General features: G+C 35.7%; 1 protein-coding gene across 6 annotated transcripts in view; it reads left to right on the top strand.

Moving 5' to 3' along the window:
* Nucleotides 1-27,969, top strand: part of nemy (cytochrome b561 family member no extended memory) — a 616,447-nt gene that overhangs the window by 273,521 nt on the left and 314,957 nt on the right. For 5 of the 6 annotated variants that reach the window (XM_081739588.1, XM_081739590.1, XM_081739587.1 and 2 more), the window contains exon 2: nt 26,309-27,120. The exons of the other annotated variant lie outside the window; for it this stretch is intronic. In XM_081739588.1, coding sequence (XP_081595714.1) covers nt 26,942-27,120 — 179 coding nt within the window. In that variant the 5' untranslated portion in view covers nt 26,309-26,941. The remainder of the gene's footprint in view (nt 1-26,308; nt 27,121-27,969) is intronic. 6 annotated transcript variants of the gene reach the window in all.

Genomic DNA, 27,969 nt, shown 5'->3' with positions numbered 1-27,969 from the left:
AAACAAATACATTTTCCTAGAATAAAATATCACTTTATCTTGTTCGAGTCCCTCGAGGCTAAGCGGTTAGCGTATGCGACTTTGGCGTGGGAGACCCGGGTTCGATTCCCGGCGGAGCTCATATGGTTTATGGTATCAGTGGGTCCACGTCTTATATAGCCTTGCTGCTGAAAGGGACGATAAACTAAAAATCAACTGAATCAAATCAAGCTTGTTCGAGACTAGACAGCCCTAGTTTTGTTTCGAAAGCAACCCTATTTTCAACATAATACGACATTTTGAGAAAAGTTTATCCTTTAATATTTTTTTGATGTTCATTTTTTATCATTATTTTATACATTTTTTTCATTTTTCTCTCACTTTTTCTAACATTTTATCCGTAGAAATATAAAATAGTATTGTGTTTATATGTAAGAGATATATGAAACCACTTTCTTAGAAAATGCAAGTGTATTATACGTCCTTTGTTGCTTACATGAGTTTTTGTCTGTTATTTTCTTCATGCCTCATGGAACATCTCTAAAACAACTTTCAACTGTATTTTCCGTTTTATTTTATTTTATTTTTTTTATTTCGCTTATCTTTTCAGCAATAGAGAGAGAAAGAAGGGGGAAGGGGGAGTTCGATCTCGTCTCGAAAGCGTAGATGTGATGTTTTTGCTGTATTTTGTTCCTTCTGGCTTAGTTGTTTCTATCTTTCGTGGTTTTTCTTTTTGTTCTCTTCTCGTAGCTAGGCTAGACTTGTTTCTCTCCATCATGTTGACGCGGATCTACCTTCTTTTGTTCGTCTTCTTGGTGTGTCAGTCCAATATCGTCAAGAAAGAGAGTCTACTTCAGTTTACTATAAAAGACAGACGAAAAACTTTTTTTTTTTTTTCAAGAAAAGTTACTTTAGTCCTCTTTCGTGCTATCTTGTACCTTACATATATTCAATTCCGTAAAGAACATATATGTAATATATAAATATTGGTCTCCGTGAGAACTAGAAAATATCCAAGCCATAGATAAAATAGAACAGATGTTCCACTTTATCTTATAGTCACTGCCATTATATGAGCTATTTTTTAAAATAAATATCTTCTGAACAGACAGAGAGAGAAAATCTATAGAAGAGTTAAATCCCATACTTTATCTATTATCAGATTTTCATAGACCACCTAACTAGCAATTGTAAAATAAAATTAAATAAAAATGAAAAAATATTTCAGTTTTACCTCCTAAGATTATGCCTGTAACTTAAAAAGAATTAATGGAATGAGTGAGAACATTAGAAAAAGAACATCAAGAAAACCCTCAATCACGACGTTCATCACAACAAACTCACTTGACCTGGGGATTGAACCAGACTCCTCGTACCAGAGAGAAGCGCTCTACCACTGAGCCACCATGTTCACCTAACCAGCATTTGTATTTTCTGCTTTTTTAAAGTTTATCAGGAACTTACCAGAATGTTGTAGAACTAGTTGTAGAGAGGTAAATACTGTAATTAACAAAGTTTAAGACTAGGGGCAACCACAGAAAAGCTGGAACCGGGTTTGAAAATGTTCAAAAAGTTTTTTTTTTTTTCAAAACCAGTTTTGGTTTGCTATCAAAACCGCTTAGACTTCTATCAAACAACCACTCTAGGTTTAAAAACCGGTTTTATATCAAACAACCGCTCTAGGTGTTAAAACAGATTTGATTTTCTATCAAACAATTGCTCTATAGGTTTAAAAACAGTTTCGGCTTCTACCAAAAAACCGCTTTAGGTTTTAAAACCGGTTAGGCTTCTACCAAACAATCGCTTTAGGTTTTAAAACCGGTTGACTTCTACCAAACAACCGCTTTAGGTTTTAAAACCGGTTCGGTTTTTTTTTCCTTTTTCGTTAACTTGTTTGGATATGAGTAATACAAGAACAAGAACAGATGCCAGATTTCGGCCATAATCACACTGGTTTCAGTAAAAACCCAGAATCTCCTTTGGAGAAAAACGGATAACTGTTTCGGTGAAAACGGAACCGGTTATTGAAGAAAACCTCTTAAACGGCTTCAGAAATAAACACAAACTATTTTTGGGGGGTGAATGAAAATGTAGTTTTTTTTTTTTTCTAGATCTACGTATATTTACTGTCTATATAGAAAATCTGGTTTGCTCTTCCATCTTTAACACTTTCCCTTGTATACATTAGAGGAGTAAAAAAGTTGTAGTTTTTTATCACTGTAATTTTTTATTCTATCTACTTTCAAAATCTGTTAATATCATATTTTTCTGTAACGTTTTTTTTTAGTTTTATATCACTGTTATATAATCGATTGAATGATGAGTTATTTATTTATTATTATTATTATTATTATTATTATTATTATTATTATTATTATTATTATTATTAGTTTTATTATTATTATTATTATTATTATTATTATTATTATTATTATTATTATTATTATTATTATTATTATTATTTTTACTATTCATTAGTGTTAGGAGTTAATTTATTTTTAAGTCTTCGTCTTGTTCTAAAACAGTTTGTCTGCCATATATTTTGCATAGCCATCAGATCAATTGGTGGGCCAGGTTTTTTGGGGGAAAAATTGAGCACAGTGTGCCCACAAAGAAACGAAAAGTAAAATAAATTAAATAAAAATTAAAGCCACTTCTCTCCTTAGACGGAGCGAAGCAACGCCTAAACATTTATGCAACCATTTATATATATACATTTGTTAGTGTTAACGAGAACTATCTTAACGAGAGCTTTTCGTAAGATTCACATTTTCTTCGAATGCTATTCAACAATTTTAACATCGATATATAATATCGATATATCGCGAGCATGTATGTATATAATATTTTGAATACGAGGTAATTCCGTAAAGTAAGTTTTAACCATCTCGTTCTAACTTTGATAAAAGCAATCTAGTTTTATTAAGATCACGCTAAGTGGGTTTTATAAGATTGTGCTGTTGGTGCATTGATGTATCCATTACTCCACAAAATGACTTGAATTAAAGCGATTTTTTTTAAATACTTCTTTCAAAAATAGATAGAGCGATTATCTTGGTCTAGTGCCTTAATGGAGTAAATTCGTGGACATCTTATGGTGTAACGGTGTTTTTAACGTCCGCCCGTTACTCCACATAATAACATTTGAACGAAATACTACAACGATATTGTACGAGTATCGTATATCTGATACCTGTGAATTACTTCCCTTTTTAATTGTTGCTATTTTGGGCAACGGTGCTTAAACGTGCACAATCTGTTGTGAAGAAGAAGAAGAAAAATGTAGAATATATGTTGAGATAGATAGATATTTATATAATGATAGTTACAGTTTCGTGTTGCTATGGCAACAAAGTTTTTCATGGAGATTTGAGAATAAAAGTAAGTTGTGCTGTATATAATTTTAATGTGTGATAATAGATGGTTCTTGTAAAAATATATATAAAAACTAAATGTGCTAATGGTGGTGTGTTATTGATTTTAATCTTCGAACTGGGTAATATAAAATATAACGAAAATCTCGTTATAATACGGCTGAATATATATAATATATATAATATATATAATATATAGCGGGGAAACTGTTGGAAAAGAGCATTTTGGGTGGACCAAGAAGAAGGTGGATTTGAATAGGTAGAAAGAATGCTTGAGAAGTAAACGACTAGCCAATCCTGATTGGTTTCGATTGGCACAGGAGCCAATGGAAAACTTTTATCTCTGCGACCACAAGTATCTTTGCTCAGGGGCGTCATTTCAGACTTCGCTTGAGGGGGTAGGGCGAGAGCACCACCGACATATGACGTTCACGTTTTGTTCTAGTATATTAGTAGACGATCGATTAAAGTACGTGCATTCTTCAATCTCATGAGGGAAAGGCAATTGCCTCCTCCTGTCTCCCCCCCTAAATGATATCCCCTGTCTCTGTTTTCTTTCTTTCTAAGCTTTAGAAGTAGTATGATAAATCATATCGAAAGTTATGTTTTGAGGAAAACTCTCACATACATCGCATTTTGTACTAAAGAAATATGAGTTTGTCCATGGAAAGCTGGTTGTGTTTACCACTTTCTTTGCTACCAGACACATGAGAGGAAAATAGATTGAGGAAAATGCTGAGAGTAAGACAGTGAGAAAAAAGACAAGAAAGAAAGAAAGAACGAACGAGTGCAGTGCCAGATTCTTAGGTCTTCCAGTTAGAGCAGATCCGTCTTTCCATCCATCCATTCAGTGGAACACACTTTCTTCCCATTTGTGGGGAGAAGCTAAATTTATATCTTCTCCCCTGCTCCTGACGAATGTGAGAAAAACACGGAGACACATACAAAACAAAAAAAAAAAAATCCCGAACGAAACAAGAGAAAAAGTAAGAGACAAAGAAAAAGAAAGAATAGGTGAAGAATCATGGTAAGAGGGGAAAGAAAACGTCACATATCATGGTTGCAATCTTAAGAGTTTTGAAATGTTGGAATTTGAAAATTCTTTTCTGCAACAATTGATATTTATAGCAGAACAATTTCATTGCAATGAAACGTGTCCACATAGCACACGTCTACCAAATGTTCTTTGGTTGTCCCTCAAGTCCCATACCTGTCCCGGGACATGCAAACCTTAGATAAGACTTAAAAGATAATGGAAATATCCACAGGATTTTCTTCGGAGTTCAATGAAATACCTGAGACTTAAAAGATAATGGAAATATCAATAGGATTTTCTTCGGAGTTCAATGAAATATACCTGTCATGGGTCCAAAGTCTAGATTGTTTTTCATGTTTATTTAAATACTAACTGAATATTGGGTTAGTAGAAAACTCAAGATAACGTCGATTTTTGATATGCTATTTTTTTACCCCTTCTCACCCTCATGCCAATGAGTGCTGAACTTGCACGACATCGAGAGTATCACTGTTCATCTCAGTGATCCGAAAACTATGAGTTAAACACTAATATCGGCAGTTTTCGATTGTTTTTATATATCATCTTCCCTTCCGTTTCTCCTCCTCTGCCGAAAATGTACTGAAAAATTAAGTTAAGGTATGTTCCACTCCGTGCAGCGGTATGGGAAGAGTTAGCCGCCAAACATAGTTACGTCCAGGGGGTAATAATGAAGGGGAATGCGATGTGACGCCGTTCTTCCACTCTCAGAAAACATCTATGGCATTCCTCCACTTCCTAAAAATACAATAGGCAAAGATAGGCACGGGGGACGGCGTGACGTCATACATCCCCCTACCTTTTCAGATCCACTTTTACCTTTGGTTACATCCATATTTATTTATACATACGATATACTCTTTATTATATATTTGGTAACTCACCTAGAATTTCCTAGTCAATAGACATAGATTTAGTGTCATAATAATCGAATTGGTAAGGGCTTGCGATGGCTCATTGATAAATGTTCACCTCTGGTGCTTGGGGTCCTTAGTTTGATGCCAGCTCGCGCCAAGTAGACTTTATGGTGAATGAACGTCGTGTGGGTGGGGTTTCTCGGGATTCTCCCGTTTTCTTTTACTTTCTTCATTCCACCATTTTATTCATTCTCACCATCACTGTCTCCTTTAGCCTAAACGACATAAACTTGGAATATAAAACCGAAAGAGTTCATTTAATTTTCAATCGAATCGGCATACTTAATATGATAAACTTATATTAAATAGACATAACCATTGCACAATATTACGAATTAACCGAGTATGACAAGTAAAAGAAAATATGTTAAATGTAATAATATTTTTGGAATGATCATATAGAGATATATCCTTAAACCCTCTGGTTAAAAATAAAAATAGAATATTAAAATTACATTAGTAGTTTTCTTATACAAAATACATTGGCTTCCATCTAATTTGTTTATTTATAGTTTAGGTAGCTGTTAGTTGCAGTAAGATGATGGTTCTATGTTTTGTGCTTAATAGTTCATATAAAGTTTTTATGCATTATCGAGTGATCTTCATGAGATATTTAGCTTCTTTTAATTCGTTTTGCATTACTAAAAATGTAAACGATAGTCCTTAATTGTTCCTAGCAGTCATAACAGTTTTCCTTAGCTTTTACTTTTAACTTTCATATAACTGTTATTGGTAGCATTAACAATTGTCTTTGGCTATTAATTGGTAGCCTTAACAATTATTCCTAACTGTTACTGCTAGACTTAATAGTTATGCTTAAGTATTACTTGTAGTTTTCATAATTACTTGTGGCATTAACAGTTGTCCTTAACCATCAATAATAACCTTAATAGTTGTCCTTAACCATCAGTAGTAACCTTAACAATTGTCCTTAACCTTCAGTAGTAACCTTAACAATTGTCCTTAACCATCAAAAATAATCTTAACAATTGTCCTTAACTATCAATGGTAACCTTAACAGTTATCCTTAAGTATTCTTGCTAGATATAACAGTTGTTCTTAACTGTTACTACTAGACTTAAGTTTACCTTAACTGTTACTGGTAGACATAAGTTGTCCTTAATTTTTACTTGTAGTCTTCATAATTATCCTGAACTGATACTGGTAGCCTTAATAGTTATCCTTAACTGTTATCAATAGCCTTAACAGTTGTCCTTGATTGTTATCAATAGCCTTAACAGTTGTCCTTGATTGTTATCGGTAGCCTTAATAGTTATCTTTAACTGTTACTGCTAGTTTTAAGTTATTCTTAACTGTTACTTCTGGCCTAACAACTGTCTTTAACTATTACTGGTAGCCTTATCAGTTGTTCTTAACTATCAGTGCTAGATTCAACTGTTACCCTTAACTGTTACTGCTATACTTAAGTTGACTTTAACTGTTACTGGTAGATATCAGTCGTCCTTGATTATTATTTGTAGCCTTGATAATTATCCTGAACTGTTAGTGGTAGTCTTAATAATTATCCTTAACTGTTTACCAATAACCTTAACAAATGTCTTTGTTATCAGTAGCCTTAACAGTTGTCTTTAACTGTAACTGCTAGATAGTTCTCAACTGTTACTGGTGGCCTTAAGGCAGTAGGCTGTCTATAGGTTCTTACATTGATTCTACATTTTTTAACCACTCTAAGGTTTTTACTAATATTTATTCATTTTGACCACTTCTACAACCATAAAATACAAATAGATGGCAACTTCAACATGAATTATTTCGAAAGAAAACTCTACAATATACAGACGAGAAGAAATTAATGATTGTGTAATTGTTAAGAATTTTTCTTCTTTTCTTTCGTCTTGTGCTCTACTGTTCGGTCTGACTAAACTCTTTCTTTTACTCAAGGTAGCTTAAACTGTTTCGATTTATCTTCTACTCTTTTTCTTTCTTTCTTTGTTTCTTTCTCGTCAGTTAGTTCATTTCCTCTTCTTTTAATTGCAACATCAGTCCAGACAAGAGACTACCTAGTAAGGGTAAAAGTGACTTAAGATAGATGAGTTCTTTGCAGCGATAGAATCCCCGCAACACAAAAAGATAAAAACTCAAACTCTGCAATGGATCACTTCATTGTTTTGTCATTTTCTTTTTCTTTTATTTTTAATTCTCTTATTTTAGTCGATTGGTTGTATAAACCAAAAGAAAAACTACAGATATAAATACAATAAGAGTGTTTTATGTTGATTACTTTCTTTTCTTTGATTTCTGAATAAGATGAAAACTTTAATATTTTTAAGTGTCTTCATCCCGGCGAAATTAAAATACCGCTAATTTTACAGTAATTATGTGATATATTCAAATAGATAAAAAGATAATCGAAATGTGGAACAAGAGCGCTCTAGACAATATTATTTTACATAAGAAACCGTTATCACGACTCACTTATCTGCTTTCGATTTCGAGCCATTTTGAAAATCGGCATTTATTTTCGCGTTTCTAAACGGCTGAAAACGGAAAGCCGCTAGGTAACTTGTGATAACGGTACCTCGCGCAAAATAATATTGTCTAGGGCGCTCTTGTTCCATATTTCAATTATATTTTATCTATTTGAAGATATCACATAATTACTGTAAAATTAGCGGTATTTTAATTTCGCCGGGATGAAAACTCTTAATGTGTTGATTGTTTCTTCATTTTCTATTAAAAATACAGGGTGTTACAAAAATTGGTGACAATATTTTAAAAATAGATTCCTCACATCAAAATAATAAAAAAAAGTCCATATAGACCTGTGGTCGAGAGCAAGGGCGCCGATTTCTCTGTAAATTTGGGGGAGGCCCAATCAGATGAAGAAGGCATATATAAGGCTTTTAAGACAAATTGCATTCAAATTATGCCAAATATTGTATATTCTTAAATACAATAATGGGACCCACATCAGCTTTGGAGGGCCCGGGCCCCTCGGCCCTCCCGGGATCGGCGCCCTTGGTCGAAAGTGCATAGATTGGTAGTTATAGGGTACCAGAAACGTGAAAAATGAACTTTAAAGGTCCATAGTTTCACTACGATAGGACCGATCGTAATCGGGTCAAGACATCACTGAGGAATTGTTACGTGAACTATCCAAATTATCTATGTTTAAGATGCACAGTCATTTTTAGAGAGGCGTTTGGAAGTACTTGATCACTCTCCACCTACCTCTAAAAAAAAAAAAAAAAAAAAAAAAAAAATCGTTTGCTGCAAATACTGGAACATTCTCAAACATTTAGTGTGTCATGAAAATAATTGTGGCAAACGAAATGTGTTTTAGGTAACGGAGAAAACTTGTCATTTTAGGTACTAGTATCTAACATTCACATGACACACTAAATGGCCTGAGCCGTTACAGAAAATGCCTATCACTTACGATACACATGTTGTAGACTATTCGTTTTTATCACTGTGTTTCGGCTCGTTTTGCAATGATGACGTTATATAATCACCGCACAAGCTCACAGGGTTGACAATTTGATAGTTTTCCTAAATTTAATTTTTATTTTTCAATTCTTCCCATTTGCTAAGTAGTGGACAAGGTCATATCATCAAGGATTGAACAAGGTATTACTTGAATAGCCATCAGCGTTAGTAAGAGCTCTCAATGATTTTACTATTCTCGGTGGGGACACTCGGTCGAAAAAGTGCATTTTTTTATAAGCCAGCCATCCTGAGTGGTTTACCCGGGACCACACGAGGCAAATGGCGAGATGGTTATCTAACATACAGGTCTCTGGCCACTTCTTTCCCTCCTTCCTTCCTTCCTCAATCCTTTCTTCTTTCCCTTTCCTCGAAAGCTTGATCTCCGATAAATATTGTTTTGTTATTTTTGTTTCTGTTTTTTTTTTTTTCAGTTTTATCTTTTATTTTTTGTCCAATCCCTTGTTTTAGTTTCACGTCCTTTTTCCCTTCCCTTTCCTTCTTCAAAGTTATGAAATAAATAAACCCAAAAGAGAAATCATTCGCAATGATGATACTTCGCCGGTTTTTGAATGCTCAAAGCACCGGCTGACAGTAACGCGGCTGAGCGAATAAAAAAAAAAAAAAATGATCTCCGAGGGATTTCATCCTTCGAACGGGCCGACATGTCCATAGATGCCGAAAGCCCAGGAATCTAATTCCTAATCCTAATCAATGCTTTTACTCTTAGTCCCATTTAATAGTCATATTACTCCACAAAAAAAAAAAAAAAAAAAAAAATTACTGCATTTTAAAAATCATTTTACACTTTTTTTACTGTTATTATTTGCCTTCCTAATACATATTGTGTATACGCTTCAAAAGAAAGAAAGGTATGTATTTCGAAAACTTATTTCTTTTGCTCTTTCAATCAGTGATAGCACGTTCTTAAACGGAGGGAAAAGAAATGAGAGTGTGAAGTGAAAATTTCTACTGAATCATACCTCATACGTATTCTCTTTCTTAGCGTTTAAATTTATTTTTCCACTTTTCCCCATTTCTTCCTCCTCTTCGCTCTTGTAGCAATTATAATTGAACTGTAGTATTGAACTGTATACAGTTTAACACCATAGAATCAATTCGATGCGGTATGCTTCTTTTTATATTTTTCTCATGCTTACAAAACTAACTTGTCACCTAGTCAGTCATTGTTTCATTTCGTTTTCTTTAAAAGTATTTGTTGCCTTTAAATATACTTCGTCTTTTTTTTTTAATGTTTATTTAGTTATATCTTTGTCATGTCATGCCCTACTAAAACAAAATTTTAGAAGCTGTGCTTTGTCACGACGAACTAGTAAAATTTAATCACTGTAAGTCATGAATATACTTCTTGGTACTTCTTTGAAGGGAACACTGTAGTCTAGTGGTTAGAGCAGAGTTTCTCAACCTATGGTACGCGTACCTAAGGTGGTAAGCGAGCCGCTGTGGGTGATACGTACAACTTATGGCGGTAATGCTTTCGTGGTACGCCAGAGTAAAAGGTTGAGAAACCCTGGGTTAGAGCATTGGGCTCACGTGCGTGTGGACCCGGGTTCGATTCCCAATTTTTGGCGTCCACCCAGTGTCGTGAGGCAAACTGGGAGGCCACGTACATAAAAGATGTGACGACCACTAACTCTAGGAAGCTCCTGATAAGACTGTTAGAGGAATAGCGACGCAGCACGTTGACCACCTGTTCGTTGTTAGGTTGGACTTAGTTCATCTGGTCGCTAACAGATGGCGTTGGAGCGGCTTGGACCCATAAAAAGGGCTGTTACGCCAGGTGTTTTTTGTATTTCTATGAAGTTTAGTGTCCCTCTTAAGCAATGAGGCTATATGAGACGTGGAACTACAGTTTAAGGTGGAATCTAAACCATCCCAAAGCGTTCGAATTTTATTGGTTCCCCTCCGGGAATCGAACATTAAACCACATGCACCACATGCCCTAGCTACTGGACCTGCATACATAACAGAAATGACGTTTGTCTCTCTTTATGTTCCAATATCTAATACATGTTTTGTGTGTGGTTCTGGGCTCAATTCTAGGTGGCTGTGCCTGCTTACGAATGTAAACCCAAGAGTAGTGGTTCGTTTGAATCCCAGTTCAAACAGTAAACCCATTTACAAATAAGCATCGGTGCTGTAAACGGCCTTCGATCCCAGGTCATTTGGTGGACAACATCGTAGTCTGCGGTTTTGTTGCGGTCGAAGCTCTCCCGTTTCCTCCCACTTTCTCGTTCCATCTGTTCCTTTCACAGTTATTCACTAATTATTCGTCTACTTTAGTCCACAGAACATGACCGTAGATCGTAGGCCGTTACATACTTCGTTTGTCATTTTCTAAGTAAGAAACGTTAAGTCATTTTTGATTAATTAATCAATTAAAAATTACTAAAATGAATTCTAGAATATTGGATATATCAGAAAATCGCTACGATCACATTTCCGTCAAAGATTACAGAAAAACAATACATTGTTCGTTAGTGTAGATGTGAAATATATCGCGTAAATCTTTGTTCGTAGCTCAAACTAAAAAATAATAAAGATTCTCAGTATCAGTTACTGAGATATTTATGATATCCCTGCAAGGTAATCCGCACGCTGGAAAGTACATACAGTACCTGAAGTTCATCATGCAAGCTGAAATGTTACTAACAACACAGTGTATGTATTGAAAGAACACAGTTGCGTTGTTTATATTTTCGCGTTCCTTCATTCATGCACCTAATTCTTTAACACCGCCGCGATGTTACTTTCACGCTGCATATAGCTATTGATAGAACACAATAGCGCTGTTATATTTCCGCGCTCTTTAAAGCCGCCGTCTAATTTAATACAGCCCAATACCGGCTCTATGACAAACCGGTAATAGCGGACCAGTGTTAACTGCAACAGGACTTTTGTTAACCGCAACACCAGACGTTTCGTGTTGAAATAACGCCTAAAGTGGTAGTCATACTGGAATCACCGGCCTGTGTTAACTGCAACACCGGACTCTTGGTGTTGAAATAACACGCTAAAGTGGTAGCCATGCTGGAATCATTGGCTTGTGTTAACTGCAATACCGGACCCTTGCTGTTGAAATAACACGCTAAAGTGGTAGTCATGCTGGGACCACTGGTCTGTGTTAACTGCAACACCGGACACTTGGTGTTGGAATAACGCCTAAACTGGTAGTCATGCTGGAATCCTTGGCATGTGTTAACTGCAACACCGGACCTTTGGTGTTGAAATAATGCCCAAAATGGTAGTCATGCTGTAATCACCGGCCTGTGTTAACTGCAACACCGGACTCTTGCTGTTGAAATAACACGCTAAAGTGGTAGGCATGCTGGAATCACTAGTCTATGTTAAAGTTGGGTTGAAGTAACATTAATGTTTTTTGTTGGTTGGAAACAGTTGTTTCTTTAACTATCACGCACTTAATCCCAACAGTGACACACATATACTACCACACTGTCTAAAGACTATGTATATGGAGCCTCAGTACCTTGGCTCTCTCATCAGACGTTAACCAGATAAGACATGTTTTTGATTATGCATTATTTACTCAGTTTCGATTTTTCATTTAAATTCAAAACTCAAAACTTCTGTAATAAAAGGAAGAAACGGGAGCAAACTACAATATTTTTCTTAACTTTCCAAAGTTGTTCGTGTATTTAAAAAGCATTGTTTTTCGTAACTTCTCCAAACAATCGACTTTTCTCTTTCTATTCTCTTTGTAGACTCCTCCTACCGAAACGAGGAAAAACAAAGAACAGCTAAGTACAGACAGACGAAAAGACTCAACAAACGAAGTTAGAAACTTTTTTATTTTTGTTTTGTTTCTTAAGGACCATGGCTGAAGACATATAAATGAGAATTCGCAACTTTTTTTTTTTTTTTTTTTTTTTTTTTGGAAAAGAAGGTAACATGTTTTCAAAAATGGGTAAGTTTTAAAAATAGACGTTTTTCGTATTCAGCAATGCGTCAAACAGGAATAGACAGGGGGGAAGCAAGAAAGACGAATAGAGCGTAAACGAAAAAGGGCAGACGTTGTTTCCCCATTAACCAAAATATATTGCCTTAATACTTCCTTAAGGATACCACTAACAGTTAAGGACTATTGTTACTTTGTTTGTTTAAAATGCGGCAATGAATTTTTTTAAAAAAGAAAAAAAATCATCTAGTTATTACTAGATAATGGTCCTAGAACTAACTTGTAATACTAAACAAAATTACAGCAGGAGCTTCATTTAAAGGGTAGGCATAGGGCAATTGGGTCCTCCTGAGTTCGATATGCAGAGTGCTAATGAATGAAGAAATAAACCGACAAACTGTAAAACGTGATTCCTCACCTCAAAATAAGAAGAAAAAGTTCACATGAGCATGTGGGGGGAAAGTGCGTATTTTTGGAGGTAGGGGCCATACAAAAGGGCAAAAAAATACATCGCAACACACGTCACATCGAACACTAGCAACCACGGATCTGGCGATTCATAACAATTCCTTCTATCCACCGGGCCTTCCGTGTTCGTTGCTATGAAGGCTTTTTTTTTTTTTCGGCCTCTTTTCGACCCACCTTCACGCGCGAGCCTATCTGGGAATTCCTTATGTCGTGTAGGAAATACTAGTCCAGCTAAAATATGCATTTTTGGATGGCGTACGTATGACTTCCTCTCGGTCACTTGTGTTCGAAATAATGCGTCCCTACCTCCAAAGTTGTGCATCCTTCCCCCTTCGCCCCAGATCCATGTTAACTTTCTTTCTTATTTTGATGTGAGAAGTCATCTCTTACTCTTTAGTACAGTACAGTAGTGGAAACGGGGACCTCCATTTATACATATATGGTGTTTCTGAATTACAGAAGCAATAAGCTGTTGCCAGTTTATTAAACTGCTCAATAAAAGTAAGCTTTTAAGTTAATATCCAGAACTTCAGCTTTATATAAGCGAGTGTAATACTATGTTACACTTGTTGTATTATTATTCTTTTCTGACCAGAAATTGTAGAAATTTATCGCGGACAGACCATCCTTTTATTTTCTTTTTACATCCGATATTTTTCTTCTTTTTAGTTTTTTCTTCTTTATATCTGACATATTCGGTTGTCATTGGTATTGCACTTAGAACGGCCAGAAATTTTGAGCGATGATGATCTGCACGTCTTCAATTGATACTTTCTTTGCTTCAGTTTCTTTGTTTCCTGGGTTCACTTTCATGAACATTTTTTTTTAAATTTCTGATATCGCTCTGGATGAAGTTATACTGTATCCTTAATTATATATATATATATATATATATATATATATATATATATATATATATATATATATATATATATATATATATAGAGAGAGAGAGAGAGAGAGAGAGAGAGAGAGAGAGAGAGAGAGAGATAATATTCGGCTCGGGGAGGGAGCACGGTGCTCTTCGATCCCTGGTCCGATCGAAGCTTCTAGTGAAGAATATTATGTCCGTGGATCTTCTCGGAGTACTCCAGTTTCTGAACACATTCTCATTCCACCAATTTTTGCATCATCATGTATCTCCCTTAGCCTAACAGTCATAATCGTGGGACGTTGAACTGATTTTTTTTTCGATTGTCGACTCTGCGAGATAAAATGTTACGCAGGTTTCTTATCTGGTTATTTCAAAGCACTCCTTGTCTGTATGCAACCCACATTAATTCGTTGTTGCACGGGCTTACATAATAGCAAAGGATAAACACCGGAGCAATGAAATGGTTGTGGAGAAATTCTTTAAGGACATTTATCTTGATTTATCCAGATTCTGAACTGAGATCGGGAACGACGATGCTTACTCTATGATGGCTATATATACGCGTATTGTGAGAAGATAAAAGAAACAAGAATACCAATAACTAATATCTTGGTTTCTTATCATTCTCTTTAGTCTACATATATGTAATACGTATTATCATTTTTTCTCTATTTTTTTATGACCCCAATTTTTGTCATTAAAGAAAATCGCAAAAGATTTTATACTTACTGTTTGAAAAAAAAGTACAGAAAGCTTTTTGTTTTTTTCATTTCTTAACAAAAATCAGTTTTTCTTCCATCTTTTCTTCTGCCTTGCGTCCCTGAGAGACGAAAAAAGAAAAGAAGAGGGTATCTTTGCTTCTGACGTCATAACCAAAAACTCTGTCAACAGAAAACAGGGAGTACTTCTGTAAATTGACGATGTTCAGGATTTTATACAGACTGTTTATTATATATAATACGTATTTCTGAGGCAAATTAAAAAAAGAAAAAAGAAGGAAAAAGAAAAGCAAGATTCAGAACCCAGAAAGAAAAGAGCTGAGTATGGTTCCCAAGTTTATTGAATTTAGGAAGATATATATATATATATATATATATATATATAAATAATACCCTTACACTAAGAAAGCGGAAAGTGCTTTTGGGGGGGGGGGTTAGGGCTACAAGAACCTCCTCTTATGATTTATTACAGCCTGCCTTTTCAGTGTTTCTTTTTCTTCTTTTCCTTCGTTTCTATTTCTTGGAAAGGATTAACGAAGCGAAAATGATAGATTTATTATAAATAGTTTATTAGAATTGATTTATTATATGCGTCTTCAATCATTCGACCGCAGTATGAAAAAAAAAACTAAAATTATGCTAATTCAAATGTCCTTAGGTAGGGGTAACCAACTGAAGATACTTGAATGGGGCCGCGATGGCTCAGTGATAGAGCGTTCACCTCTGGTGCGTGGGGTTCCTGGTTCGATCCCACCTCGCGCCATGTGAATTTTGTGGTGGACAAACACCGTGTTCGTGAGTTTTCTCGGGGTTATCCCATTTCCTTCCGCTTTCTTCATTACACCATTTCATTCATTCCTCATCATCACCGTCTCCCTCAGCCTAGCTGGCATAAGCGTGGGACATACAACTCCAAGATTTCATTTAAGATACTCGTAGTTTAAATCATGGAACACAGTCAATGGCGTGTGAGCTAGTCGAATGATACGATCAAAGTTATCAAGTCAAGAATCCATAATATCAGTAGCAAGCGCTCGAAAATTGTTACATCTGCTTAATTGCTTGTACTTGCCGTATCATTCCATATCGTATAGTTAAGCTTATACACAGAAGAACATTATCCTATATGACTATGAAATATAACTGACGTCGAACAAATGATTCCATCAGAGTTTTTGTGATCTCCCTGTTAGCATCTGAAATGTTCATGTTCTCTTGTTAGAGTGTAGCAAAAGTTTTTTTTTTTTTTTTTTTTTTCAGTTTCATTTGACAGACGTTACGCTGCCCTTCTACAAACGTTCCTGTGACTGTAGAGACACTTTCTGATTCTCGGATATGAAGTTTACACCAAACTATTCAATTGTTTAATTTCTGTGTTGAACCTGTACAGAATATTGCAGTCTTCAACCATTTATCTTCTGTTTGACATTACGTCATCCATTTTCCTTCAATTCCTTGTTCTTCCATATGGGACTTGGGTGTCGACATGTCCATTTTTTATGTGACTTGTCCCAGAGGCAATTCATATCCCGGCTGAACTCAATTCTAAACGCACACGTATGATGATAAAACATGAACTGTTACAAACACTAATGATGACAAAACATGAACTGTTACAAACACTAATGATGACAAAACATGAACTGTTACAAACACTAAATATTCAACTACCTGACACTCGTCATACAATCATTGACCTTAAATATCTGTATAAACTCACACATGGTCAACTCAGGTTCGAAATGCTACTCTCCCCTTCAAACAAACACGCAACACGCACATTTTTCATATAGTACGACCTAGACTTTCAATAGTTCAAATGTTCTCTGTTCTACAGGCTTCCTAAACTATACGACGAAATGACACATACATCCATAGATTTATTTAATTCTGAAGTTGCATATAACTCTGCACTACAACAACATTTTCGTGGATAAATTTAAGTCAGCTAAAGTCAACCTTCTTGTTATCACTTACATATTGTTATTTTGTTGTTGTTTCTATCATTGCTATGCCATTATTATTATTATTATTATTATTATTATTATTATTATTATTATTATTATTATTATTATTATTATTATTATTATTATTATTATTGTTGTTGTATTGTTTCATCTCTTAGATTTATTAGATATTCCAGTGTAAACTGGCGTTCAGCTGTATCTGGAATTGTGTTCGTAAATAAATAAATATCGTAAATCATCTCAGTTTTTGCAAGTTCTACACGTTTCTACGTTTGTCTTCCTCGTCGCATTCGAAATTTCTTTTTGATTTTTCTTCTGCCTCTCTTTCTTCCCCCCCCTATATTCCGGTGTTGAATCTCCCTTGGTCAAGGGCGCCGATTTCTCTGTAAATTTGGGGGGGACATTCAGATGCAGAAGGTATATATATATATTATATATATATATGAAGATTTTAAGACAAATTGCACTCAAATTATGCCAAATATTGTACACGCATAAATACAATAGGGGGGCCCACATGAGCTTTGGAGGGCTCGGGCCCCCTCGGCCCCCCAGGAACGGCGCCCTTGCCCTTGGTAATATTTAGGTAATTTTATATGTTATAAACTCTCTAATTTCTTAGTTTTTAATTTCTTGCACTGCTTCTCCTGAATGACGTGTTGTGAGAGCCTACTGTTGCTCTCTCACCATGTAACACTACAAAGGATGTCTGACATCTGACAGGAAGGAGAGGCTCAGAATCAGTTGAAGATATGTGGAACCGCCTCTATTTATCATAAAAATATCTTACCCATACCTCCCGGTGGTGCAGACTAAAACTGTCCATTACACGGTGAAATTTACAGGTTTAACTAATGATATGAGGGCGAACAGAGAGTGCCATGACTAGCAAGCTTGGCCAACACTTTTTTTTTTTTTTTTTTAAATAGAAACTTGTTTCGCTAATCATTACAGGATAAGTCAAAGTTCTTATTTTTCGGAAATCGAATTGTGACTTGACAGAACAACGTTCAGAATCATATGAAGGAAGAGGATGCTAGGAATACTTAGAGTTACAAATACTTTGTTATTCAAAACAACTGACCATTGCTACAGATCAAAAAATCTTTTAGTTTAACGTCCCACAATTATATCCTTTAAGCTAACTAACTCACTAACTAACTAACTCTATGGCCTATGGAACCCGCAGGTTCAGTGCCGCGTTCACAAAAGCTCTCCACTGACTTCTATCCTTAGCTAATTGCATCCAGTTTCTACTTTGTATTCCTATCTCTGCGAGATCCATCTTAATATTATCCTCCCATCTGCGCCTAGGTCTTCCTAATGGTCGTTTTCCTATGGGTCTTCCAGTCAAGACTTTGAAAGCGTTTCTACTTTCTTCCATTCTAGCTACATGACCTGCCAACCTAAGCCTCCTAGACTTGACGACCCTAACAATGTTGGGTAAACCGTATAAACTATGTAGTTCCTCGTTATGAAGTTTCCGCCATCCCCCATTCACGTTCCTCTTGGGTCCGAATATTCTTCTCAGGATCCTGTTCTCAAATACTTTCAGTCTATGTTCTTCCCTCAGAGTAAGTGACCATGTTTCGCAACCATACAGAACAACAGGCATGATTATCGTTTTATATATTTTAAGCTTCAAATTCTTCGACAGAATTCGCGACGACAAGAGATTTTGAACCGAATAGTAACACGAATTCCCTGCTTTTAGTCGACATTTAATTTCTTCGTGAATATGATTTTCGTCTGTTAATATTGATCCTAAATATTTGAAAGTATCCACTTTATCAAAAGTATTATTTAATATTTTAACGCCTCCACAATTTGCCGTATTACGGCCCCGACGCACTTCCATGTATTTAGTTTTCTCTGCATTTACTTCTAAACCCATGTCCCTGCAAGCGTTTAATAAGATCTTTGCATTTATTTCTATTGTTCCTTTAAACTAAGGGAGATGAATTATTAAGGCAAGTGAAATCGATTATGGAAGAACGGGTGGAATTAGAAGATGGGAGGAAACGGGAGAAAACCTTAAAAAAACACACCCACGGACATATTTTCCACTACAAACGTACTTGGCCGGAGATCGAATCAGGGATCCTACGCACCAGATATAAGCATTCTACCACTGATCCACCGTGCTCCTTGCTATAACCAATGTGAAATTTCAGTCATCAATAGCAAGAAGGCTATGGAAGATCAACTGGGATATCATTGAATTAAGGGAGAAAAGGAAATGAACTAATCGAGGTGAAGTACGTTCACCTATCTCACTATAGAGAATCAGAATATGACAAGACTGGCAGTGTTGGATTTCTTATCAGCGAACAAGAATTTTAGGACTGATCCAAAGAAATGGATCAAAAGATTGCGATTTTGCCCAATAATTAGATATTGGGTCAGGAGCCACAAAATTTTTGAACGGCCTCTAAATCGAGTTTCCGTATATTTTACGGAGGCGTACAAGAAAATTTTTGATTGAATGAAAAACATTGTATTTTTTTGGATCAGGGCCCTCAAAAATTGTGAATCGAGTTTTTTATTTTTTTTATTTATTTATTTTATTTTATTTTTTATTTTTTATTTTTTATTTTTATTTTATTTTTTTTTACGGAATAAACACATATTGAGTTAAGTGGTAGTTTTGGTTTGGCTGCACTATATGTAGTTCTCCCGATATAAGGCGTACAAGAAAATATTTGATTGAATGAAATATATTGGATTTTTTGCATGAGGGACCACAAAAATTTTGAATGGACCCTAAATCGAGATTTCATATTTTTTGCGGAATAAGCACATTACCATACTGAGTAAAATGGTAGTTTTGGTTTGGCTACACTATATGTAGTTCTCCAGATATAAGACAGAAGAAAATTTTTGACTGAAATATATTGGATCTTTTGATCAAAAAAAAAAAAAAAAAAGGAAATATATATCTAATAAAGTAGCAACGCTTATTATCAAACTCACCCGTATATTTCGAAGGTGCTCGAATAATTTTCTAACTTAGGCACTAGTTTAGAAATACAATAATACAAATCTCCTTTGATACATATTCCTATACTCTGACTTAAATGTAGGCAGGGCCGCGGTGGCTCAGTGGTAGAGCGTTCACCTCTGGTGCTTGGGGTCCCGGGTTCGATCCCAGCCCCCGCCAAGTGAACTTTGTGGTGGACAAACATCGCATACGTGGGTTTTCTCGGGGTTCTCCCGTTTCCTCCCACTTGCTTTATTCCACCATTTCATTCATTACTCATCATCACCGTCTCCTTTAGCCTAACCGGCATAACCGGCATAAAACTAAAGATTTCATTTCATTTTTTATATGTAGGCACCAGCCTCGTATTTTCAGTTGCTATGGCGTAGTGGTGCCTAGGAATTTCAGACCCCTGTGTATGTATGAGTATAGCAAATCTATGTATCGCAGAACCAACTGAACTTACAATACCTTTGTGGGTGGAAGTCGTCTCCCCGTCCGCCACTGAACTGAACTGTGGAATTAGGATTTGTCATATAACTTCAATAACACATAGGACACATTCGTCGGGCGTTGAACTCGATATGTCATAACAGAACGTTATTAATAGTACACTTTAAAAATATTATTTTGTGTGATTGCTATGACCCCAACGAGCTGGCTCCTAAGCTCTTTTGTGAGGGAAGAGGAGCGAGAAGGGGACAGGGATTGTCCCCTCTCTACTCATGGTGCCAACTCATAACTCACCCATATATAGGAAAACACGACTTTGGTCTAAATTAGGCAACGGTCCAGAATTTCAAAACCTTCCCTTAGTTATTCAATTCTAGAACATTAAACCATGGTTTTTAAAACGAGCGCTAGTTTAAGATTGTGTGTGCATGTATATTATTACCTTACAGGGACTAACTACTTAATAAAGATGTATATAATAAGTTGGTTTATGTCTGGAAGCGAACACAGTGTTTTAACTACGAAGCTATTATGGCCAACGCATTCATTATTCTGTGCACCCAAACCATCCCAGCGTCCTTGTCTCCCTCGCATACGATGACGAAAGAAGGCGTGTTGCCAGTGCAAGCGGGAAGTTTATATCTAAAAGATAGAGAGAGAGAACGGAAAGAAAAACTGTCTTGAATCTCAACGACCCAGTCGTCTCTTCTTTCTTTTTTCTTTTCTTTCTTTCCTTTTCTTTTCTTTTTAGTTTCTTTTTATCATTCGTTCGTTTCAACTCTGTATGAATCTTTAAAACAGCGGCTTTCTGCTGAGAGGGAGGAAGTATGAATAGTCTGTGTAAAGGGCACCCCGCCCCCCACAGTACAAACTCTTCTTCCCATTGCTATCAGGAAGTGTTGGCAGATGCATTATCAGTGTTGCTACCTTATCTTTATCGCTTACTTATCACAGTGTTTTTTCAATGAAAACTCCTTATGAAACTTAACACTCCATTAACATTCATTAAGGTAAATACTGTATTAAGATATGTTAAGATATTTTTTGAAGATGATGTGCATGTTAAAGCAGTGGCGTGTCGTCGCTAGGCATATTTAAAGGGTGCTTGAGCAGCAATAAATTTCAAGCCCTTCAATCGACAGGAAAATAGCACTTAACTAAATAGTATACTTCTAGGATGAAAAATCTTCTAAAAAATAATGTGAAAAGTGTTATTTATTCTCTTGACACACACATAATTAACTTCTTTCAATTTACTTAGAAAATTTCGAAATTTTGTTACAACATACATTTGTAAGTTATGAATGAATTAGGCCTATCAGTATTTTGCTTTCAGGTAATCAAAATGTAGCATAGGATATTATTTATAAGTAGGATTATTATCAAGATGAATAAGAAGAAATGCAATCATTAGTTACAAATTTCAATATACAGGGTGTTTCAAAACAACACCGACAAAGTTTGGGAGGTGATTCCTGACACCAAGATAAGACAAAAAGTATAGCCCAACCTGGGTGCACAAATGCTTCCTTTCGGAGTTATAGGCTGCCGAAAACATGAAAAAACGAACTTGAAAGGTCAATAGCTCCAAAACTATGGGACCTATCGTAGTCGGGTCAAGACTTTATCTAGGAACCAGTATGTGCCCTATCGAAATATTCTAGTTTCAGAATCCTGCGGTACTTCCGCAACAATTTTTATAGAAGGAGTTTAGCTACGGGCATTTAATTTAAAGTCCTCACCAACTACCTCTATAAAAACTCTTGCAGAAGTACCGCAGGATTCTGAAACTAGGATATTTGTATAGAACACATACTAGTTCCTAAGTGATGTCTTGACCCGACTACGAAAGGTCCCATAGTTCGTTTTTTTTTTTTTTTTCATTTTTTCGGCAGCCTATAACTCCGAAAGGAAGCATTTGTGCACCCAGGTTGGTTTATACTTTTTGTCTTATCTTGGTGTTAGGAATCACCTCCCAAACGTTGTCGGTGTTGTTTTGAAACACCCTGTAGAAACGGAAAAAAGTAGGAAAGTGATAATACCAAGACAAAACACATGAAAATGTATTTAATAGTAAGTGAAGTATGTAAATACATTTGAAGGTGCTGACTTTTAGTTTTTCTTGTGTCCCTAGTTTTTAGAGTTGGTGATAGTAGGAATTTAATCTTGATTTTATGTTACAATCAAGGTTGTCCAAAAAGGAGATTTTCATCACTCTTCCCCGTCTCCTCTGATAAACAGGATGTTCGATTTAAGTAAAATTTTAACGTAAAGGAAGGGAGAAACTGGTCAGTCGAAAACATTGTGTCAAACAAATCTACGGGCGTGCATAATAAATGTCTGATATTTCCAGAATTGGAGTAAAAAAGAAAAACGAACAAGATCTGAACGAATTTCTTCTTCTCTTCAAAATTTGCCACCTCGAACTATGACTCATATTAACCCATTCGTTAATACAGTCCTGAATGCAGATAAAATGAAATTTTAAAAAATAGTAATCACTTCAATTGCCGAAAAATTCGTCCTTTATTGTTAATTTTAACAAATCTTTTCATTGTGGCTCCAAGTGGCGTAATCGTTAACATCCTCGCCTTTCATCCCGGGTTCGATTCCCGGTGTGAGGGCTTCTTTCTTTTTTTCAGGTCAGCCATCCTGTGAGGTTTTCCTGGGTTTTCCTCATTCATATCAGGGAAATGGCGGGATGGTACCTAACATACAAGTCCCAGGCCGTTTCCCTCCTTCCCCAATCCTTTCTTTCTTCCCTTTCCTCGGATAGTGTGATCGTCGAGGGACGTCATCCCTCATACGTAACGGGCTAAAATGGACGGACGTGAACATGGCTATAGATGCTGAAAGCCCAGAACTCTTTAAGTTCTAAATCTTTTCGTTATAACTATCTACTCGCACATGGAACAAACCAATTACAGTAAACAGATTATATACTATTTTGTTGCATTATTATTCTAATTCTTACTCGAAATACCAATTACTGGGTCTTTTGAGGGAGTAAGGGCAAAAGTTTGACTAAATTCAATCCCCAAATTTGATGGACATAATTTGGAAATCAAAGATCTGTACAGGAAAATATTTCGCATGTACACTCATGTCCAAAATTATTGTCGCATACTCTATCTATAATTGTCTTCTTGTAAGAATATAATTTGATAATGATTTTGCAAGGTACTTTTAATACTGATACTATGTGTATAATCAGGAAATGTATATTTGTGGTAAATTTCATACGAAAAGAATTATAAATACGAAAATTATAACGAGTAAAATAAAATGTTGCTAAATGGATAAGAAAATTTTATTTTCGTTTTATTGTTCTTATTTGCTGCTCTTTTGACATGAAATTTGCCATATAAGTATTTGCCGATTATACACATACTAACATTATCAGAAATACAGGGCGAATTCGTTATCAAATTTTATTCCTAGTACATATTTGTAGACATGCGACAATAATTTTGAACATGAGTGTACGTGTACTGAACGAATCCAAGGTCTCTATTCATGCCAAGTTTGGTCATGACCGGATGAATTCTGTAAATCGCGTTATATAAACTTTGTTTCTGATTTATTTATTTATTTTAAAAAAATCGAACGAAGGAAAACAAATAAAGTACCAAGGAACAATTTAAGATGCCTCATCCTGGCGAAATTAAAATACCTCTAATTTTACAGTAATTATGTGATATTTTCCAATAGGTAAACGATAATCGAAATGTGGAACAAGAGCGCCCTAGACAATATCATTTTATGAGATACCGTTATCACGACTCACTTATCTGCTTTCGATTTCGAGCCATTTTGAAAATCGGCATTTATTTTCGCGTTTCTAAACGGCTGAAAACGGAAAGCCACTAACTAGGTGACTTGTGATAACGGTACCTCACGCAAAAAAAAATGTTGTCTAGGGCACTTTTGTTACACATTTCGATTATCTTTTATCTATTGGAAGATATCACGTAATTACTATAAAATTAGCGGTATTTTAATTTCGCCGGGATGAGACCTCTTAATAGTTCGATTTCTTTTCTTTCCATTTTAATGTCGCTGTTCAGCACTGAAACGAAACAAGACGTGAACCTACACTTTAATGTGAGGTCTTGGACCTATAGGAGCTCCCACGTAGATAAATGGTTAGCTTTTTCGCCTCTATGGGTGAGACTTCGGTTAGTTCGATTCCTGATGGAAGCTGATGTAATTCTGAACACACCATAAGCGGTGAGTTCATGTACTGCGAAGGGAACATTTAAATCCAAATTACTAACTAATTAACCGAACTTACGTATAGGCAGAAACACTAAACCTTTAGTTACAATAACCACGAATAGCTAATCAAATAATAATTCGAGTAACGGAGAAAGATTATTGAGCAATTATCCATGATGGTCAGGGGTATTTGGCCGAAAATTTTATCGGCCCACCTTAAAAATCCGTCCTGTATCGGATCGACGTTGGCATGTTCATGGGTATGTGGATAATCGTTAACAGTGTTATTCTTGTGGGAGAGGAAACTTGGTGGCCAACCGGAGGAATACATTGAGAAACAAATACAGTCAATGGTATACGCAAAAGGGTGAAGTTATTAGGATTTAAGCAACATCATTCCGAAATACTATACAAAATATATTTCAATATAGTAATTTTTTTGTTTTTTAATCGCTTATGTCCTGAAGCAAAATGAATGCTTGAACCCTTCTCCTTACCTCTTTCTTTGTACTCCACTGAATATACCCATCTCGTATGGAACGTTGAGTAGATCAAGCATATGTATATAAGTTAGTACATGATTTCCTGTTTTTGGCGGGAAATTAAATTTTACACATTCGAGTAGTCATGGAGTGCCCATACAGGGATTGGAGTAGTGTGAAGCTTGAGCTGCTCCATGTCGACTGAGAACGTTGTTGAACTTCTCCAATCTTGGTCGTCAAAGTACTCTTGAGTTCCCTCTGAACTTCGGTAGATAAACCATCCTTGATTACAAGGTATCAATCAAACTGTATGCATTGCTTTAACAGTATTTTCTTTCCTAACTTTTATTTAGCCTCCGAGGAGTGAAATGATCTGATTCTCATTCTTCTTGCCTGATTTCCCAGAAAGCAGTTCAAAGACGGGAAGAAAGTAATTTGTCTGTCGCACTTATATCCTACGATTCAATGATTATTGTGCTAATTACAATGAGGTAGTATTACCACTTCGTTAATTTGTTCTTTTTTGGTTAAAAATATATATTTTTTATATATAAAGAAAATAAGTATACAGTTTCCTGTCTAGTGAAAGTCAGTCTGTACCAAAAGGGCTGTGTTTGTTTATATACTGTGTAGGGTACCAGTGTAACAAGCAATTAAGCTGAACTCGACAAGAAGCTCAAAAGAAATGCAGTAATATAAGTAATCCACCGGAAATCAAGCTTGCACACAAGCGCCACTTCTTTTCGTTGGTTATACTGTAACAAACACAGTACAGAGTGACACAGTCTGTTGTCTTCATTCCTAACATTTCGCCGGAGAAAACGTTATACTATAGAAGTGCGACATAACATTGGTCTCCTTCCGTTCATATATGCTTGCTTGTTGCCTTACATTTTGGGTGTGTGTGTGTGCATGTGTGTACTGAACGTACATGTGCGTACTTCGCACAAGTGTGTCTCTGTCTATATGTGTGTGAGTGTAAGAGAGAGAGAGAGACGTGAAGAGGGGAGGGGTGTTGCAATAGGCTTCATTGCACATCGACCAGCTGACTCGTAGACTGCGTCACATTTTCTGTTCCAGTAGCGAAGGAAAGGCGTTGGGAATAAAAACCGGAGGCTCCCAGAATCAAGTGCGGTGCGTTTTCTGTTGCGACGATATTCTATTGTTTTGTTATCTTTTTTTTTTTTCATTCTTGAATTAGCTCTCTCTCTCCTGCTGTTTTTTTTTCTTTGCGGTCAGAAGTAAAAGAAAGTTTTAAAAAAAAAAGTAGTTTTATTTCGTGCTCAAGTTATCATCAGTTTTCCAGAAACGCTCGTGCTTGAATTTTGCTAACGTTAATTTAAATCCATAAAAAGGAAACCAAAAGTTAAATGTCGATTTTTGTTATATTTTAAATTTAAAACAAAAAAAACTTCATTTATCTTTTTCTACTTTTATAGCGGGGTAGATGGCGCTGAGGAAGTAAAAGAAGAAGAGGAAGATTTGATCACGACTCAGTGACAATATTATTATGCTACACTGTGCAAAGTGAATTAGTGCAGTGACGCTTGTGTTTTGTTTCGTTTCGAAAAAAGGAAATCATATTTCATTGGATTAAAAAAAAAAAAGTGTGTTTTAAATTACGAAAAAGAAATTGTAATATTGACCGTGCCTACATACAGAAAACGAAAAAGGAGAAAACTTGTGTTTATTCTGTGACAAAAGAGAGGGAAATTGTTATCTGTTTTTAAAAAATCTCTTTCATTATTTAAAAATATATAGATGATTTTGAAATTTTGAGTGACGAATTAAAACTATATCACCGGGTGCAGATTATCCAGTGAGTTAACAAGTGTGTGTGTACAATAGCGTTTTGTTTTTTATACTTTATAAAATAGTGCTATCAAATAATTATTACTGTGAATGTAATAATCTCACAAAGTGTGCTAAATAGTGTTTGTTTATTAGTTATATTGATTTTTTGATTTATTTCTTTTTTTATAACAAGAAAATATACTCGATTATTTTCTTCGTGGTTTGTGTGAACTAACAAAGCCGCCAAACTGAAGAGCTCGTCGACAAATACCACAGACATGGAGAACTCCCTTACCGAATCCGCTCCGATGGCGGAATTCGACAAATCCCCGCCAAGTCCCAACGGTGACAACCCCTCAGATGATTTACCTCCACCCCCTACGACAGTCACCGTAACACCAAGTGACGGACTCTCCAGTGGGGGAGGTGGTGGGGGTTCAGCTTCATCTGGTAAAAAGTAAGTGAAAATCATAAATCAATAAGTTGATTTTTTAACTAAAAAAATACTTATTTATCTGTTTAGATACGTTGCTTGCTTGCAGCATGTTGATGTATGTATGCCTGTTAGGTCTTATTTACAAGTGTTTTGTTTTTCTTTTGTTGTTTTTAGGAAAAAAATCAGAAAAAAGGTTCATACGTACACTAATGATTGAATGTTTAATTGGTGATATTTTACAGGAATTGCGGAAAACATTATATATATAAAATATGAAATCTTATTTTTCTTAAGGTTCTCTTCTAAGGTCACTTCCAGGTTAAAGGAATTTACCGTGGCCCCGTATTTTTAATATTTTTGGGGGGTTTAAAATGTAAATTTCGATTAGCTGTGTCCAATGCCACCAATTTTGATTCCTGGATCCGACCTTTCAAGGCCAAATTAGGGGTCAAAAATAAATAGTGGGACCATTTGGGCAATGCAGACCAGTGACCGACAGGGGCGAAGTGGTTGCCATTTGATTCGTATTCACACGTACATGAATAATTGATACGGTATATCATTTTCCCGAAAATTCTATTTTGACCCCGAAAATTATCGAAAATCCGGGTTTTTTGGATCTGGATGTGAGGGTACGAATCGAATGACACCCATTTCGTTCCAGTCGGTCATTGATCCACATTGCCCAAATGGTCCCACTGTTTATTTTTTACTCCGAAACTGATCGTAAAGCGGCCCTTTCCAGAAATCAAAGTAGTGCCATTGGACGTAGCTCATCGAAATTTAAATTTTAAACCCAAAGAAGTTGAATAATACAGGATTACAGTAACTCCCTTTTAACCCACTTCCACTTTTCTGAATTTTAGTCAT

Source organism: Thermobia domestica, chromosome 15 (genome assembly GCF_964235325.1).
Source record: "Thermobia domestica chromosome 15, izTheDome1.hap1.1, whole genome shotgun sequence".
Lineage (NCBI taxonomy): Eukaryota > Metazoa > Arthropoda > Insecta > Zygentoma > Lepismatidae > Thermobia > Thermobia domestica.
This window is presented reverse-complemented; position numbering and strand designations above follow the sequence as displayed.